Here is a 19,346-nt window from a genome sequence, read left to right as displayed (position 1 = left end):
AACTGCGTGGGACAGTATCAAATATGAGCTGGTATATACTGCCTATCAGCAAGTCAGACTAGAAAATAGGACATGCAACCTTTTAATAAATAAACAGAAAAAGAAGCGTCTGATGTGGAGGGCCTCCAGTTTCAGCTACATGCACTGAAAATCTCACACTAGCAATGCTAAAACGTCCACTAAGCTTGGGAGTTTTACTGGTGGCAGCTTTGTAGCTCTAAGAGTGCTACATCCAACATGGGGAATCCTGTATCAGAGACTGCTTTGACAAAAAAAGAAGCAGTTACAGAATTACCTGCTTAAATCCAAGTGCCCCCAGCTTAATTACATTTATGTCTATGCAGGAAGAAGTTCATGCTGGAAATGTGTGTACCGGGTGGTTTAAAAACAGCAAATGCCACACAGCTGAAAACAAAATAGAAAATATGAAATGGTGACTAGAAACTGTCAGGGAGTATTTTATTAGATGGCAACACAAGCACTCTTCTGAAAGGCCACAGTGTTTAATGACTTGCTTTTGTGAGCAGTGGAAAAACCCTGTTCTCCTGCAGCTTTGTGCTCCAGGGTTGCTTTATCCCCGTCAAATAAGATGCAGCTTCTGTCAGGCATTTTCCCTGTGACCAAGGCATCCCTAATGCACATCTCCTGACGCTGAACTGTATGGCTGAGCTCCTGCTCAAGGCTTTCACCCAATCTGGGCAATCATCCGGGTCCCTAACCTTCACCCCCCTACCTGTTCTCACCAGTATAGAGGAACTTGATATCCTTGAGGCCTCTGCCTCCCTGCTAAACCCCACTGGGGCTGGGGTTCATGGGGGGGCTGCCAGGCAGGCGGTGGCATAAGCCACTTGCACTTAACGCACCAGCCTAACGACCTTCCCCAGAGGAACCACGTCCCAGCACGATGCTGCCATGCGGCCAACAGCACTGCGATGCACAGCGTGCCACCTTCCTCCTCTGGCCCCCAGCTTTGCAGAAGGTAACACACTTGGCACTGTCGACAATTTTTCCCTTAGTGTAAAATGCAGAGGTCCACACAATCCATGGAAAGGTAACAAGAACCAGAAGTTTTCCGGTTTATATCCACCTTACAGGTGCATGACTCGGTATACTGCAAAGTCAAGGTTAGGAAAAGCCTCAGTCCACCACAATCCAGCTATTCTCCATCTTATTAGCATCATGTCTAGTTCAACCGAGAATCAGCAACAGGCTAACACATCAATGTCACTCACGCTGCTGTATGAAGCACGGCTGTTGAGAAGCACCAGCCATCTTATTAGCTGAATCCTACGTACCAAAAGAGGGTTTTATGACTGATTTAAGCTCTAAATAAACATTTCCTTGCTAATTTTCATTCCCATGCACTGCCTTTTTGTAAGTGTTTGTGAATCATTATCAGTTCCAGTTGGACTAGATGATCATTGCAGGTCCCTTCCAACTGAACGATTCTATTCTGTTCTGTTCTGTTCTAATTTTGCTACGTGGCAAATAATAAATACTTAATTTGCACCTAACTTGGCCCTGGTTGAGCTAAGAGCAATTTCCCCTAGGGCGCTTTGCAACATAAAACCAGAGCAAGGGCTGCTCACACCCACCAGCCCCGCATCCCCGAACTTCTCTCCAGAGAATCCCAAAGTCTGAGGTCTACTAGTCACCCTATGTAGACCACGAGGAACATCTGCAACTGAACACAAGGCAACTGATCCCCGTAGAGTCGCGAGCAGCCTCTATGAACCCCAAGACCTGAACTGGAGTCAGGGGAGACTTTTGCAAATCTCCCACGAGCCCTTGCAAGCCAGAAGTCGCCGAGTGACCTGCAGACCACATCATGCTGCTCTGGGGAGCTGCTCTTTCAGCTGCTGATGCCTGAAAAGTGCAGCCACCGCTGTCAGGATCTTGGCCAAACCCCTCAGAGCCACCGGCAACTGGCATGACAGAAGAGTCTGCAGGTAATGATCCTGTCCGATACATATCAAAGAGATTTCTTCTGAGATAGCTTTACAGGAGCAGGCACACTGAAGGTTGGAAGATTGCAACGGGTCTCCTTTTCAAGTGATATAACTGTTGCTGAGAACATTTACGATCTTGAACTTCAAAGCATTAAAATCTCTCGGGGATAAGTGGGGTGTCCGATATCCATTCTGCCTTGGTGTCAGGAAAAATCTGTTTCCTCTGTGATAGCAGAAAACTACATGTAAATCTTCCAGAGAGAGAGTAGAAGCCACTTCTTGATCATGCTGCAATTAGCTGCACAGCGTAAGAGGAGCGGTACAGCTAGCTGCTGAAAGCCAGGAGGGCGCAGATGCAAAGCAGGAGCCCCGGCTCCGCTGTGCCTGCAGAAATGCCGTCCCTGGGGTGAACATGGAGCTATCAGAAAGGTCCACAGGATTTCTGATCCAGCACCTGCATCTCTCTGAGCACTTAGGAAGGACCTGGAAGATATAAAGCAAGGAGAAGCAGTGGCTTTTCCAGTGAATGGGTGCAGTCCGTAGGTCAGCTTTGGACCATCGGTGCAGGTGAAGACCAGCCTTGGAGCCCTTGAGGAGAGCTGGAGGGAGAGGAGGCAGCGGGCATCCCAGCCGCTGGCCCCAAGGATACTGCTGAAGGGGAGGATGCTCAGCATGTCTGCCTGACTGCAGGACTCATTAAATGCCAAATTCCACATTAATTCAGGTGGAGCACTAGGGCCATGCTCGGGGGATGCTGCAGGCTGGGTGGTAAAGTGGGCTGCTGCCTGCAGAGCTCCTTCCCTCTTTATTGCGGGACTTGGAAGGTCTGCAAGAAATGATGAAGAAGAGCCCTGCCACAGAGATACGGCCCTGCAACCAACACCAGGGAGCACATAGAGAAAGGGTGGCTGAAATGGGGATAAATGTCCCCAGAAGTCACCATGAAGTGTGGGCTGGAGCCGTCTTCTCAATCCGGTTTCCACCTAGCTATTCAATGTCTGGCTTCTGTATCCTTCCCCAGTCCAACTGATTGCTGTGAGCAAGTCATGTATGCATGTTAAAAATTATATAATTTATAAAGGGTCATGACAACCTCGAAAATACTGTGGGCGTCAGAAAGGACAAGTATGATGGGTAGAGTACCCCAGCCAAGGAGCAACCGGTCCCTTCCGCCTCCATCCACTTACATCTTATAAGCAAGCTCTAGCAATTAAACGGTAAGAGAGCTGATTGCCACAGTCACATTTAACTAAAGACCTTTGTCCTAGTAAATTTAACAGCATGAATTACTGTGCTGTATTTATGAAATGCCAGCAAAGCCAAGAGATAAACCACAGCATGAAGCTAAGGAATTTTTATGGCACATGGTTCATGAAAGCTTGTCTTGTAAATCTATGATTATAACCCACCTCCCCCGAGAGCCTCTCTGATTTTAATTGGCAGCAACACAATTTTTTGTTTAGGTTGTTAACTATTCCCTAAAGCAATGCAGAGTACAGCTCCCTGCTCTTGACTTAGTCCTGTGACATGCACAGCGCCTGCTTTGAGATGCCAAAACTGACGACAGAAACTTTCAGTAATGGTGACCATAATAGACTCAGCTTCAATCTATTGCAGGACTGGAAAAAACACACAAATACACAACTACTATATTTAGATTTAAGGGGGGGGGGGGCGATTAGAAAAAGTGAGAAAGTTTGTTAAAAAGGAATTAAAAGCAGCAGGTGGAAGGGTAAGAAAGGGAAGTTTCCATGGCACCTGTTAGCATATTAGAGCCTCACACAAAACATAACACAATCAAGAAAGGGTTTAAGACATGGCCATCACAAGGCAACATAATTAAGGGTGCAGCAAATAACGCTGCAGGAGTAAAAGGAAATCCTTCAAAAAGTAAAAATTGTATCTAGATGAGAGAAAAACAAAACAAAACAGAATCTTGGCAAATTAAATTTAAAGCCCTAATAAAGCATACAAAAAAAAAAAAAATCTTTGGAGGAACAACTCATAAATTGGGCCAAAAAAAAATATTCTAAAACTTTAGAAATAGGTAATCTGCCAAAGAATCTGGAAAACTGAAAGAAGATTGAAACACAACAGAAATATTTAAGGAATGCAAGACTGTAAAAGAAAAGATAAATCCAGCTTTTGCCATGTTGTTTGCTAAGGAGAGATTTATGAAGGTTCCCGCACCAGAACTGTTTCGTATACAGAATTAGTCTGAAAAATCATGTCAGTAGGAGAAATGTTAGGACAAAAATCTAGAAAGAAAAAAAGAAATAAAAAATGGTGAAATAAGGGGAAGCCTTCTTGTGGGTTAATAACTGACCACGATTTAGGGTGCCAAAGATAGCAGTAGATGGTCAGGTTTTCACAAACAGAGTTGCAGGAACTTGCCATGCGATAAATGGGATATATTCATAAATGGCCTGAGAAGGAGGGGAATAATGAAGGGACAAGTTTGCTGAGCCATACAAATTTATTCAGAGTATTCAAAGTAATGCAAAGAGCTTTGGAAGGCTCTCTTGAAACTGGTGTCTTGAAACACCGTGGCAGTTGAAATCCAAGGTCAAGAAATGCAGAGTAATGCACAGAAGATAAGACAACCATAGCCACGCGTAGTGATGGGCTCTAAATGAGATATTGCCACTCTGCAAAGAGTTCTTCAAGCCATTTTGGACAGTTCTCAGAAAATGTCAATGTAATGCTCATCAACAAATATAGAACGATCTACAAAAAAATAGACAATTAAGTTATTTTGGGAAAAATGCATTCAGGAAAGCAATTCAAAGAGAAGAGCAGAGGCAGCCCATTCCCTTGACTTGCTTCTGGCTTTTTTTCCCCTCCGGAGAGTGGCATGAAGGTCTGGTTTTGCAAGGCTCCCTTTTGAGTTTCAGGCTCGATTCAGTTGCAGAGCTGGAGGGATTTCTGCAGCTCTTGGCCCGCTGTGGGTAAGTGCTCCGATGCCGAGAGCAGTCTGCTGCTGGCAGGTAAAAAGGGGTCAATCCCAGGGGTCTGGCTCTACCAGGACAGCGTTCACGGTCCTGTCCCCACCACCCACAGGTCCCCATGCTTCTATGAAACCTCCAGCGGCAAGAAGTTGGTATTCAACCATTAAGAAGCTGGGAAGACTGCAAGGCCCTTTTTTTGGATGAGTTCCACCCATGCTCCAAAATTAAAAGCTGATGCAAAAAAAATGTATCATTATCCATCTCCGTGACAGCTTGAGTGAACCGAACTCAGCCCGGAACGAGGAATAACACTCATTCCAGGCATAAAAAATAGGAAGATCCATCAGAAAGAGAAGTGCTGTTAAAAAAGAGGTGGTAATGACATACCAGAAAGAAACCAGCTTATATTTTTAGAAAAAGGAAAGAAAAACCCAGTTAAAACAGCAATTTCCAGGAGAGGAAATCAGACTACCGTACTGTGGAGAGACAAACAGCTCCTGATGACTGCAGCGAACGGCAACAGAAAAATCCTGACTTTGCACCCCTATTTGTTTGAGCATGGGCAAATGAAGCTCGAGACCTAATTTTTTTTTTTTTTTTTTGCATTTCTGAAAAATTGTAGCATTTTTATCCATCCTGCAATTGTGTCTTTACCCCTCACAGCATTTCGGCCATCTCATAATTGTCCCTCTAACTCCTCCCCAGGCCATTTAGGTCCTTAATTTTTTGTTGTTGTTGCCTCAGGTTACCAGGAGAGCTGACATCTAAGATGTGTAAGAGCAATCAAGAGAAGATCATTTGGGCAGGGATCGAGGAAACAGGATTCAACTCATGTCCTCCCCAAAGAGCTCCAAGTACTGCACACATAGAGGGGTACATGGTAAAACTGATGAGCCCTCACTTTCCTGCAAGGAGGAGAGCTTTGTGTCCAACACGGGCAGATACCATTTAACAAAAACTTCACATCAGGTTGGGTTTGTCAGAAATACTTCTCAAGCTGTAGAAGTTTCTCCATCCCTGACGTTCTCCACACCAGCACACGTGGTCCAATAATGTTTGTCATTGGAGACAAGACTGTGGTTGCAAGTGCCTGCTGGGGACACTGCCCTGGGGCTGCCAGCCTACTGCCTTGTGCAGGACAGGGTCAATATAGTTGGTTGTGTGTCTTAGATTTGCACTTTCTGGAAGCTCAAATGTGAATGGCAAACTAAACTCAGAATTAATTACAGTTTTGTGTGTAGAACTTGTTATTCACAACAGGAAAGATAAAGCAAACCCAAAGAATAATACATTACCAATACTGTCAGAGACACCATCAACTTCCAATATTTCAAGCTATTCAGTTTAAATGTACTTTTGAAATAGGAGAGTCTGAAATTCCCCTGCCAAATTCTTTATAGGATCAAAGAAAAACACTTCGCCAGCGTCTGCAATTCTTTGAGGCGCCTTGTCCCTGCATGCATTTCCCTGCCACACATACCTCAGACCAGAACACTTGTCCCCAAAGAGACTGACGCATCTGCATCTGTGATGTATCTGTCTTCATGGTCCCACTGAAAGGCTTAACTTGGCAGAAATTGAAACAGGTAAAATTTAAGGCTGAGAAGTTTACTTGGTAAGTGAACCAGATTTTAGATACGTTGATAAGTAGAAGGCATTTTATTACTAGCCAAAGCAGCTAGTTGATTTTGTTTGCATATTTCAAAGAAAAAGAAAAGCATGACAATTTGTTAATTCAGAGTGTTTGGGACTGTATTTTTAGTTAATAATAAATCAAAATTAAGTTGGCAATTACCAACATGGGTTGGATGAAAGCGAGTTGTATAGCTAACAGGAATCATATCCTAATCCATTAACCAGCGCAGCTGGGAGATACTTCAAGGTGAGAAAGGCAGATAAAATAAAGTACAAAAGGGACGCCTGAGGAGATACTTCTTTAGAGTTTTCTCCCAGGGTGATGTTTCTGGATGCCTTATTTCTGCCAGGCTAAGGTAATCAATGGTATATAACGTAGTAATACGGACCATCTTTTCCATTCAAACAAGAACTGATGTTCTGTCATAATTGTAGTGTAACCAGTCAAACCCTCGTCTAATAGAGTGGTAAACAGGCTTTACCTGCTCTGAAAATCACCACCACCACGAAACATTCAAAGGACAGCAAAGGACCCTTTGCTGCTCTTCCGCTGCTGAGACCCGGGTGGCAGGATCTCACCCAGAGGGAGGAGGGCAGGCTGCGGGTGCGCGTGCAGGACCAGCAGACACAAAGGTCTCCACTCCATAGGAATGGAAACAACCTCTTTTCTATGTGTGCGCCCCAGCTACAGGATTCCCAGGCAGAACATCCACAACAACTTGCAGACAGGGGGGAAAAGGAGAAGGCTTGGAAATTTTCACTTCTTGGGACTACAGAGCTGCCCTAAACACAAAGGGGCGGTCAGGGCAGATGCTGAGCAGCACGGACCAATTTACAGCGATGTAAGCAGAACCCAGCATCACCTCCTCACGTACACCAGCGTCGGGAGTATTTACGGAAAGCTACCGATGCTGCCTGGCCCCGACACAATGTGCTCCAGCACTATCTGCTGCAGACATCTCTCAAGAGCGTATCGGAGCAGACGCAGCCCACGGATCTGTTTTGGGAGCAGCCTGACAGCGGTTTCCCCACCCTCCTAAGAGCCATTCCTGGCAGAAGAATAGAGGAGAGTGGAGAAGGTCCGCAAGGGCAGCGGTCCAAAGTATCGCTACCAAAACCTGCCCACTCCTTGCCCAGATGACCATGCGGTTTTCGTATCGATAGCACTCCTGCTCAGTCCATCAAGAAATCTTGCTGTGAACGGGTAAAAATAAACCCAAAATATGGTGGCTTACCATCAGTGGGCAGAAGATGCAATTCAGAGAGATGTGGGAAAGATCTACGCACTTCAAGGACACCACGTGGTTCACCGCATCCTATTGCTGGTCCTACAAGGACTACATTGATGGGTCGCAAACTCTGAGCCCCACAATGAGGCCCCAAACTTGGAGTCAATAACACAACAGAAGTTACCGTAGACAAAGTACTGAAAATGCATACTGCAAAATTACGATGGAAAAAAATTTTATTATTCCGTCCTGTAGACTTGGAGGTTATTGCCAAGTTGCCAAGCACAACGAGAACGGTTTAGGCTGTGACCACCTCAGGTGCTTAAACTAACGAGATCAAACCCAGCCTGGCCAGGGCAACACGTGCTAGGATCGCGCTGCCCAACTGCCGTGCAGACGTACCTGGAAAGGCTTCAAACCATCAGCGTTTACTCTGGCAGTTAACTGGGAGTTTAGTCTTTAAAAAAAAAAAAAGAAAGAAAAGACCCAAGCAAACAACAATTTGTCTCCCTAAGAAGATTAATAGGTGCATTTAAAGAAATCAGTCTGTAGGCTTAATGAGAAAGAGGCAGCAAAATCCTAAATGTGAGACCTCCTACAGTTTTCAGTCCAGCTGTACAATCAAATAATAGTTTATGTAACTAGGATTGGAACAAAATAAATTAAAAGTAATTTCATGTTTCATCACAGGAAAAAGTACAGTTCAGAGTCAACGTGGAAAAAGATCTAGTTCAGCACTGCATTTTCCCCAAGCCTTTCATAAGCTTTGTATTATCAGCTGATTTGGGTTTTTTTTCACAAGAGGAAGGCAAATTACCAAGTCCCTTAAGATCTTATTATATATTTCCAAATTTCAACTATTCCTATTTTATAACTCATAACTTCACATATCTGTAACTGAAATGTTTTCTTTAGGAGATGAAAGAAAAAAAAACCACACTGTTTTTCCCAGGCTGCAATCTGTTTTTTCTGGTTAAAAAAAAAGAAAAAAAAGTGGTTAACAGCTACAACATGTCAATCTTTGAAAGTAATTCCCACACACAATTTCATCCTTTCACAGACATTAAATATGGCAAAATCTCTTCATACTCCTCATGTCTAGACTGATGAAGGAAGGACTCAAACCACAGACAGACTCTTCCTCATACTGGGGAGCTCATGGCGTATCCAGCTTGGTCTCACATGGGCTGGTGAGAGGGGCAGGACCCCTCTGAATCCATTTAATAACAGAAAAAGTCACGTCTAACATTCACTTCATGCTCATGTACAACTTCCAAGGAAGGAGCAGCCTGAGACCATGTCAGGAGAGGTCACATACTCCAAGCGTCTCCTAGCAGAGCTCAAAATCCACAAATAAAGCCAAATTCCAAAACAAATCCCCACATTCACCATGCTACAATCCTCAGGAGAGCACCGGTCCTGCAAAGGGACGTCCACTGGAGCCAGACTCTGAGCTCGGCATCAGCCTCATGTCCCGCTCAGCAACTGGAGAAGCCTGTGAGATCCCACTGCCAGGAAAGACTCAAAATAGTCTAAAAGGTATTATTCTACTGGCAGGGAAAAAAAAAAAAAAGGAAAAACGGTTCAAAGGTTGCTCTCAGTTATTGACATCTGGCCTCCAAAAGTCTCCCTACCCCATAATACCCTACACAGACGTCTGTGCCTCCGGCACCTGGGGTGGGATGGAGGAGGCTGTGCCAACCTCAAACAGACCGGCTGAAACGTGGAATTTTGTCACATCTGCACCAGGCAACATTTTGGTCCAAGGTGATTTTTTTTCTCTGCGACCTTCAGAGGAGCTGTCAAATCCTCATCCGAAAGCTATTCAGCATGGGAAACTGCTTTGTCACATCTGAGAAACCGTGGTCCCTGGCAGGTCCTGGAGCCAACTGAAGAACAGTTAGTCATATCTGCTCAAAGAAACTCAAAATTCAGCAACATTTCAAGCAGCATGGATGCACTTTCCCTTTGAGCCATACAGTATCTGCTTGCTCTAGGTTGCATTATAACTGTCGAAAAAGGGGGAAACCCTCTGAGAAGAGGGCAGGAGATGCTCTTGTTGTGGAGGGCAGCTAAGCACGCTCAAGCAGATGACTGCGGGTGGGACAGGCAGCAAGTCACAGGCAGGAGATGGCAGCCTGCACCTCCCATGGGGGTGCAGAAGCTGCAGGACATCCCGGGCTGAAGTCACAGCACAGCACTGAAGCCTGCTCACGGAGAATGAGAAAACGCCGAGAAACACAGGGACGGCCTCGACAGTCTTCAGGGAGGAGGGAAAGAGCTTCTCATGGGTCAGAGAAGCCTGCGCAGCGCTTGCTGCAACTCGGGAAGTCACGGCGTAACTGTGATGCAGTGAGAAGACTTGGTGTCCATAAGATGTCCCTTCCTTACCTCCTGTACCACCTGCTGCCTCGCTGGCAACATGGAGGAGAGGGGCATGGTGGACAAGGGTAGGACCGTCACATCATCTCCAAAGGCTCAGCTTCGAGTCCTGACCCACGTGCCCCCGCTGCGTCCCAGCCATGCAACATGCCCCATCATCTGGCTGCAGAACCAGAAATGGGTGAACATCCCAGTCACCATCGCTCCCTGCTGCAAAACTGGCTGGCCAGGATGGCCCAAGTCCAAGTCTTTGAACACAAGCCTAGGCTTGAAGGTGTGGTTATCCCTCAGGAAAGCATATGGAAGTTAAGCCACAGCTCCGTGTCAGGAACACATGGGCTACGCAGGCAAATCAAAGCTGCATTTTGGCTTTGCAAAGTAGAGTATCTCATTTAAGATCTCGGTGGTTACCTTGTTAGTGGGACTATACGACGGGGTGTCTAATGGTGTCTACCAGTAGGTAATGGCCCAGAGGTCTCCTCCGGTCCTGTGCTCCTGCCTTTGCCCACCAGTACCTTACACACCCCGTTACAGTCACTTGGCTCTTGGACAACTGAGCCCACCGTCAGCAAGCACTAACGGTCTCCAAGTGGAGACGTTCATCTTGGTTGCTCTGGGGTAAAGGCTCTTCCTATGTCAGGAAGCAAGAGGAGGACAAGGGCAGGCTGCTGAGGCAACCTGTAAGCAATGGGTTTTCAAGAAGGACCGCTGCCACAGGAGACACTAAGGACAGGGACAGGAGAAAGGTCTGGGGACTCTGATATTCAAGAAACAGACTGGGCAGGAGAGGGTTTTTTTTGTTGTAGCTCTTCTTAGAAGATGCCTAATACACTTTACCACATTAAATATATACGCATTTTTCCTCTATAGACAATGACCTAGAAACACAACTAAATCATTTTTGACAAAAGAGAATGCACCAAACTATTTAATCACCTCTTCAGGGGGAATAAAGCCAGTGTGAACAGCTAATCTGCTGTACATAGCAGAAACTCTGTTTGGGGCTGAGGAAGACTATATTTTAGGAGGTGAAGCTTTTATTTAAGCTTTGTGTGATCATATATCCCATCACACCCTCTGGTAAACTGCTGCTACACTTATTTATGCTCACTGTTTACATACATTTCACTGCCATTGGGCTAGCTTGGACCTTTAAACTCCAGATTTTGTTTTACCTTTGTTAGCCATCGTGACCGAATTTACCACCCAGTGCCAGAAGTCAGGTTGGATGGCATACCATCGCTTTTGTCTCAAGCCAAACTATGTCACTTTAAAAGAGAGAGAGAGAGAGAGAGAGAGAGAAATTGCATTCTGAAGCAGCTTTTCTCGACTTGGTGGATGATGTTCCTATGCCTCTGAGGAGCTCAGCATGGGCAGGGAGCTGCTGTCTCCTGCCCCATGAACCCACTGCCCCCAGTCTGTCAATGGGGCCAGGGTCTATCTTTGATATCAAATGCATGCTAGTCAGCTACAAAGAGGCCAAAAGTCAGTGAGATACCATCATCAGCATAGCTAAGTCATCTTTGACATTAAATATGAGCAAAGTACGGGTGAGGAGCCCCCCAGCCTTGCTGTAAAGCACAGGCCAGCATTAATAGACTGCAACGATACTGCTCTCTCTTGTTGGAGTTGCTGGGTGTTCTCAGCAAGGAGCCAGCTCACTGTATTTATAAAAACTTTTCAGCATCAGTGACATGAAAAGCAGTACAGCATGCCCAGCAATGACTGACAGGCTGCGCAGCAGCGCTTTGGGGTCACGCCGAAGCTCAGCACCTCCAGGCACTAAAAAAGACAAAAAAACCCTGTTCATAAGAAGAGTCGTGCCCATAGATTGATGCAAAAATAACAAATCTGTCATTCAAACAGACATTTGAAAACACAGTGATGGCTCAACAGCGACAATTTCAATCTGAAGAAAATACGTGCAACACCCATAACAGTTTACAATGTGTGGGACCGGGATGACCATCAGCACTTGCTGCCACTCACCAGCCGAAAAAAAACCCAAGCAGCATCCAGGAGCAGAGGCGCTCATCAGCAAAGACGACGTGATAGTCTTATTTCTGCATTTAGTGAAAAAACAGAACGCCTTTGCCGTGGAGCCCATTTCACCCTACCAAGCTACCTGCTTTTAGGAAATGCTGTTTGCAGCCTGACTGCCTGTCACATCCTTCCAAAGGTGCATCTCATACGCTAGGAAATGAGTCTGATATTGCAAGAGGATTACCAGAAAAACACCCTCAGCCGACGGTGAGCCATAGTGCCAGCCCCAGCCGGGGAATCGTTGAAGAAGGCTGCACAGAGAGGCAGGGTTTGCGGCAGGCAGGCTGTATTTTTCTGTCAGGTAGGTGTCCAGATGCACATCGAGTATTCCCCAAACCAGTATAAACTGCAGGAATATGCCACAGCACTGAATACATGTTTGCAGTGAATTGGAAACATAATGGGAAGCATTAAATATGTGCTCAATTCACACAGCAGAGAAAAGAAATGGTTTTATTCAGGCACGTTGGAGAAGCAGAAGCCAGCCCATCGCACCGCTCGGCACGACCCACGGTGTGGAGGGACGCACAATACTGGGGATTTCAGCGCAAAAAAAGTGGCCCTGCCGTAGCTGCAAATTGTGCAAGAAGGAGCTGAAGGGTCCTCCAACTTTTCAACCAGCATGAGCCAACAGAGCGAAGGAAACCAACCCTTCCAAATCCTTCCACATCTATCTTTCTGAGCAGAAGCGGACACCGTAGGTACCTCCCGGAGCCCCTCGCGCAGCAAAAGCAAAGGGTAAAGAGGCATGTCTTCAGCATAGCATCCAGGCTGGTTTCAGCAGTGAGAAACCCTAACCTGTGAAGTGGATTGCAAATCTGTGTATTTGTTTTGGAAATAAAGGCATTAATATTTGATGACAAACATTTTGAATATTGATGAGCACATTCACGGAAGAGGTTTTGGAGTTACTTAAGCACCCAGAATTGTGCCATCTAAATTCAGTGGCCTAATGGCTGCTGTCAGAGTTATCAAAAGTATGTAAAACACCGCTTACTGAAGGGAAGATGCGTTGCAGCTGACACTGCCTGCCCATCATGGGAGAGGAAGACAAATTGAAGCCCAGTGGGATATTTAGCACCGCAAATATTTTGACTTGATCCGTCAAGTAAGCCATTTTGTACTCCTCCTTTTACCTTTTATTTTGCTCACACAAGATCTATGAGCTTGAAACGTTGCATATCTGTTCTTCCCCTCCTCACTTACACCCAGCCTCAGCTCCCTCCTCACTCTCTTATAGCAAATAAACTAATACTTACTAAGCGTGGGTGCGTGGCAGGCTTTTCCAGAGTGCCAGACCACAGTTCAGCAAAAGGCCAGGAAAAATCTGTTTCAATATTTGAGGAAAAGGTTTTCCAGCAATGCCTCTGACAGTAACATCTCTGCACTGTCCCGCTCAGGGCTCAGTCTCTTTGGAGACAGCAGCATATGGAAACAAATATGGAGCTGGCTCTCCAGACAAGTGCAAGCCCTGTCCATAGCCTGGTTTTCTATCACACAGTCTTGTTTTATTTCTAGCACGGTCATATGAAAATGGACATTGACTGCTCGTTTCTGCAAGCTTGTGAAAAGTGCCCATTTAAAAAGAAATGGGCAAACTTGGTGTTTTGGTTTTTTAAATTACTTTTATGTATATACTTATTACCTATTATTGCTATGGTACTTATGGCAAGAAAACAAGCCAATACCCAGCAAATGCAAGCAAGCTACCAAAAGGGCAGAACAGAGCATCTGAACTGCACTAATGTTTTTTCCAAAGTTACGTTATTTTCTCTAATTTGGAGGGCTGCTTCTTTCAGTCCTGTTTCTACTATACTCTTTCCTATCACCTGATTTTTTACTTCAAGCTCCACCACCCGCCAAACAGACTGATGCTAAATGTATAGCAGGGTAAACAGGATCAACACTTGACTTGCTGTTCCAAGCCAAGCAAAGGCTTCAGGGGAGTGCTCGCAGCACACGCAGAAGGTGCTACCACTCAGTACTGGAAACTTCCCTTCTTGGTCACTTCAAGACCTTCAAATCGCAGCAAGCCTACCTTGAAGCTTGAGAAGTTCTGGCATATTCAGTAAAGCGGCTTCTTTCTCACGGAAAACAAAGGCCCCAGCGGTCTCTGCCGGCGTGCCATGGGAGAAGGCTTCCTCCCGACCTTGAAGCCCAGCAGCCAGCTCGGCTGTTTGCAACATGCATCTCCCAGCTCGGGAGAAATGGTGATGCTAAAAGCACCGCTGCTCCCACTGACAGCCCGTTTATTTGTGGCCGGTCCTCAACGCTTCCCAGGAGACCGACCCTCTTCCTCACCCTCCCATCCTTCAGCCTCAGCTCATGCATCCAGGCATCAAAAAAAGTCTGTTATGAGCTCCGCAGCTGAGCAGCAGACAGACCGAAAACCTGAATGAATCGGACATAAATCAGGCACAGACAAATATGATCAGAAACAGCAATAAAGTCTCTCTTCAGGATACCAGGAAAACCGTCCACCTAAAGCACCATGCTCCAAGCTACGTTTCTAAACTTGGGATCGTCCCTGCTCTGCCATCCAACCCCTTTTCATCAATCCACCAACTGCACCGTAAAATGAGCTTGTCCCTTTTTCTTAGGGGGTCTCTTTGGAGGAGCAGACCAGGACTCCACTGCCAGGCAGCTGGAAAGTTTCCAGTTCGAATGCGTCTGCAACCAATTTGTGTTCCTTTGGTCCTATGGGTTAATAACGCTCCATCTTTTCATCTCCTTTCAGGAAACAGAGGCTCCGTTTGTCGGGGCAGACTAGCAGCAACCCTTCCCTCCCTCCTCTGATTCAGCAGCACCTTGCTCGAGCACCAGAGCTGGGCACAACCCCCCTAGGTGAGATTCTAGCAGTGCCTTGCGCAGGGGTAAAGTCTTCTCATCTGCGCTGAAAATGCCTCGCCTGATGCAATCCTGCACCACGTTTGCCTTTGTCAGAGCTGCACCCCTCTGGCAGAGCCCAACCGTCTCACAGCCGAGCACTGCACCCACCTTCCCTTCATCCTCCAGCACCGCCGCTCCCTGGCTCTGCCGCGCCTCACCCAAAGCACGCAAGCAGAAAATCAAGGTTTATAAACGGTGGTAAATGTTGCAACCCGGTGAGAAGACATTACTTCTGTAGGACATTTTCTACTCTCTGAAGCCTCTCCGTGGTGTACGCAGTTTCTTGAAAACAATTATTACAAATTTAAACACTAGACCCCAAAATCCAATGTACCACATATATATAAGGTATTCAGACTATTTCCCTGTATAACACAAAGCAAGCTGTGATAAACTACACAGAAAAGTAACGTTACTACGATTTACATTGACTTGCGTACAGACTTAAGTTACTTAATTCAGAAAAAAAAAATATTACTGCCCAAGTATTGAGAGAAATTCACTTTCCCTTGTCACTTGGGATTTCTGGAGCAGCACTTTTTGCACCGCGCACTTGCTGCTCGGTCAGCACGAACCATGCTTTGCTAAACCTTTTACAACATCTGGTCTATCTTACATGCCCACTCCTGCATCTCATGAAGACGACTTTCTTCTCGAGGCCTGTGTTTTGCCTTCACTTCCACTTTGTTACCTTGAATTAAAATCCCTCAGCGTTATCTCAGCTCCCCACACCCCTCCCACACTCAGTTTTTAAACACTGGTACAGATCAGCATCTTCCCCATCCCACCACCGCTCCGCAGCAGCCTTCGCTGCCAGCCCGCAGAGCCTCACGCGGCCCACCTCTTTAATTACGTTAATTAATTGCAAAGGAGGGCAGCTCCCTGGCAGCAGCTCCCCAGGAGGGGCAGGAGCATCAGCTCAGCATGCAAGGGCTCGAGCATGGCCAGCAAAACCAACCCAGTGTTTCTGGCAGGAGAGGAGCGAGAACGGTCAGCGCTGCAGGACTGTGCTCCTTCACCCCACCAGCCCCGTGTGCTCCAAGACCCCCAAAGCCGCCGGGACCCCCAGCCCTGGTACAACAGCAAACGCAGACCCCGGGCAGTAATGGGGGAGCCTCGCGGCAGTGCCAAAAACAGACAGAAACGGCAGATCTGCACGGCTCCCTCGGCTGATCTTGTTACGCCGGCCTAAATAGCCCTGCAGGTATTTCATTTTAAATTGTTACGAGCAGACTAGGAACAACTTCTCGCTGGCAGAGTCCGAAGCAGAGGGGTTGGTGAATCTTTAGTAAGGGGAACTGGAAAAAAGGTAAAGGAAAACAGGCACGATTTCACTCAAGGGTATTTTTCCATGCTCCTTGTGTAAAAGCTAACAGAGATTTTACAAAGAGAAGCCTGCCCACAGCTTGGCCGCCTTCTAGGATCTCTGAATCCCGCCTGGATGCTAAGGTGCAGCCTGCAAGCAGCGATTGCAGCCCGCCGGCTGGGAGCGAGAGGAAAGCAGTGCCAGGCGAGACCACAGACTCCCGTTCGGGCTCCCGCTTGCATTTTCCTCATTTGAAGTAACGCGACGGGCAACACGAGCAGAGCTCATCGCTGCACGGGCGAGGCGGAGAGCCCGAAACACCGCCGCCTCGGCCACGCACCGTAGGCAAACTGCCCGCCGAGTCCCCCGCATCCCTCCGTGCAACTTTCTGCCCCTCGCATTCATTTTTCCAGATAGGATGATATTTTAAGATCAGCTGTTTGTTTTTTTTTTAAAAGGAATATCTCTAATCCCACGCTCTCTTCCGAAGCATCTCCCTCCCGGCTGGCGCTGCCTGGCAGAGGGAGAGCGGTTCGGCGTGGTTCCCCGCGAGCTTTTGCACCGATGACTCCTGGCAGGGCTGCACGTCCCTCCTGTTATGTAACGGCCTTCCCCGTTTGGTGCCGGCTCCGGTTGGGGTGGCCACGTTTGGGGTGGCCGTGTTCGGGGTGCTCGCTCGCACGCCCCGCTGCTGTCAGCCGCGTGCAGCCAGGCACCGTCCCCCTACCCTAACCGGGGCCCCCACGCCAGGCTCCCCAACCCCAAACCACATCCCTCCCTCCTCCTAACCCCGCTCCCCCTGCGGCCGCCGCGGCCCTCGCTGCTGCGCCTCTGCCCACCGGGCAGCACCCACCTTTCTCCTGCCCCCCAAAACACCGCACTCCTCGCCGAGGGCAAGCCGTCCCTCTCCCACCCCCAGCCCCAAACCACACCCTTGCCCTCCCCCCAGCACCCACGGGGGTCCCCGAGCTGCCGGCTCCCCTGGGGTGCCCCCTCCAGCCGTGACCTGCCCCGGGCACCTCGCTCTTCTCCCCAAGCCCCACTCCGCCTCCCTTCCCCGCCCGCACCCCCTGCCTTCTCCCCGCCTGCCTGCCTACACCCCCCACGGCTGCGCCCCGCTCTCCCGTGGGTCCTCGCCCTTTGCACGCCCCTCTCTCACGCCGCCTGCCCGCCTTCACCCGCCCCCCGAGCGGCAGCTCCCCCCTGCCTGCCCCCCAGCCGCCCCCTGCGCCCCGCCACCGGCGCTCCCGCCGCCCCCCCCACCGACCCCGCACCGGCACCCACGCACCCGCCCCCTGCCAGCACCCCCAGCCCGCGGCCCCTCCGCTCCCGCCCGCCCCGCTGCCCCCCGCGCTCTGACCTGGGCCCGGGCGCGGGCGCGCTGCCCGGGAGCTGTCCGCCGCCGCCCGGTGCTGAAGACGGCTTGGCGGCGGCGGCGGCGGCGGGCGGCGGCGGCGGGGCCCCGGCGGCGGCGGCGGCGGGCGGTAGCTGCCCGTCGTCGCCGCCGCCCTCCAGGCTGGCCTCGTTGCCCATGGCGGGCCGGGCGGGACCGCTCCCTCAGCGCAGCGCCGCCTCCGCCGCCATCAGCCCCGCGCCGCCATCGCCGCCTGCCCCCGCCGCCCCGCGCATGCGCCGCCCGGCCCGCCCGGCCCGCCCGCCTCGCTCGCAGCCGCCGGGCACGCGCGCCGCCCGGCCAATCGCCGCCCGCCGCCCCGCCCTCCGCGTTGCCTCCCCCCCGCCCCCCACCCCGGCGCCCGCCGGCACGTGCCCCCCGCCCCGCGGGCGTCCGCCGGGGCGGCCAATGGCGGCGCGAGGCGGCGGCGGGCGCGCGGGGGCGCCCCGCCCCCGTCAAGCCCGCCGGCCAATCGGCGCTCCGCAGCCCCCGCGCCCGCCAGGCGGCGCCCCGCGGGGCTCCCGGCCCGACGGCCCCCGAGCGGCCCCGGCTCCCGTGAGGTCACGGCCCCGCCGGCCAATGAGCGCTCGCTCCCGCATGAGGTTACACCCTGACAGCCAATGAGCGCCCGCTCGCCCGTGAGGTCACGGGCCGGTGCGGGATGTCACACGCCAGCGAGCGGTGAGGCTCCCCCCTCCCCTGTGAAGCCAGGCGCTGCCCCAGGACGTCACACCCTGCCAGCCAATGAGCGCCCCGTGCCCTTGTGAAGTCATGGACCGCCTTGGGATGTCACACCCTGCCAGCCAATGAGCGTCCCGCTCCCTGTAAGGTCACAGGCAGCCCCGGGATGTCACACACCACCGGCCAATGAGCACCCTGCTACCTCATGAGGTCGCTCACTGCCAGGCGACGAGCATGCGGCTCCCTGTGAGGTCACAGGCTCCCCACTGAGGTCACACGGCGCCCAGCGGGTAAGCACACAGGCTCTGGTGTGAGGTCACGGGCTCTCTGACGAGGTGACGGAGCCCTCAGCCAACCACCACCCAGTGTGTCCCCCAGGGTCACCCAGTTGCTCATCGTTGCTCTTCCATGACGTCACAGGGCCCAACCAACGGGCTCACAGGCTCTCCCTAAGGCCCGGGCTCAGCCAGTGAGCACACAGCTTCCCCAGGGAGGTCACGGGGCGCTCAGCCAACCAGCGTCCCCATTCCCCATTAGGTCACACGGCGCTCAGCCAACAGGCCCGCCCTCTCTGCGTGAGGTCACAGGCTGCCCGATGAGGTCACAGAGCACACGTGCCTTTGGGAGCGCACCCGGCCCAGCGCGGCACGGCGCGATTACACCTCACCCAGATCTCTCTCGCCCGTAATTAATGAGAAGCAGTGATAATTAAAGCAGCCGGCACTAGCGCAGCCCGGCTCCCCGGGGGGCCGCCCGCCTCCTCCCGCCACCCCGGGCCGTGGAGGGATCGTGCTGCCGCCCAGAGCCCACCCCGAGGGGCTCAGCACCCCCCGCCCGCCTGTCCCCTGCGGCCTACCTGCTCCTGTGCCAGGATCGGGCCCGGCAAGGGCA

General features: G+C 50.2%; 1 protein-coding gene across 1 annotated transcript in view; it reads right to left on the bottom strand.

Moving 5' to 3' along the window:
• BSN (bassoon presynaptic cytomatrix protein) overlaps positions 1-17,914 on the bottom strand; it is a 95,457-nt gene extending 77,543 nt beyond the window's left edge. The window contains exon 1 of the mRNA XM_075052625.1: positions 17,742-17,914. Coding sequence (XP_074908726.1) covers positions 17,742-17,914 — 173 coding nt within the window. The remainder of the gene's footprint in view (positions 1-17,741) is intronic.
• Between the last annotated feature and the right edge of the window lie 1,432 nt (positions 17,915-19,346).

The sequence above is a fragment of the Buteo buteo genome, chromosome 21 (assembly GCF_964188355.1).
Source record: "Buteo buteo chromosome 21, bButBut1.hap1.1, whole genome shotgun sequence".
Classification (NCBI taxonomy): Eukaryota; Metazoa; Chordata; class Aves; order Accipitriformes; family Accipitridae; genus Buteo; species Buteo buteo.
Note: the sequence above shows the minus strand (reverse complement) of the source record. Positions and strands in the feature narration are given on the sequence as shown.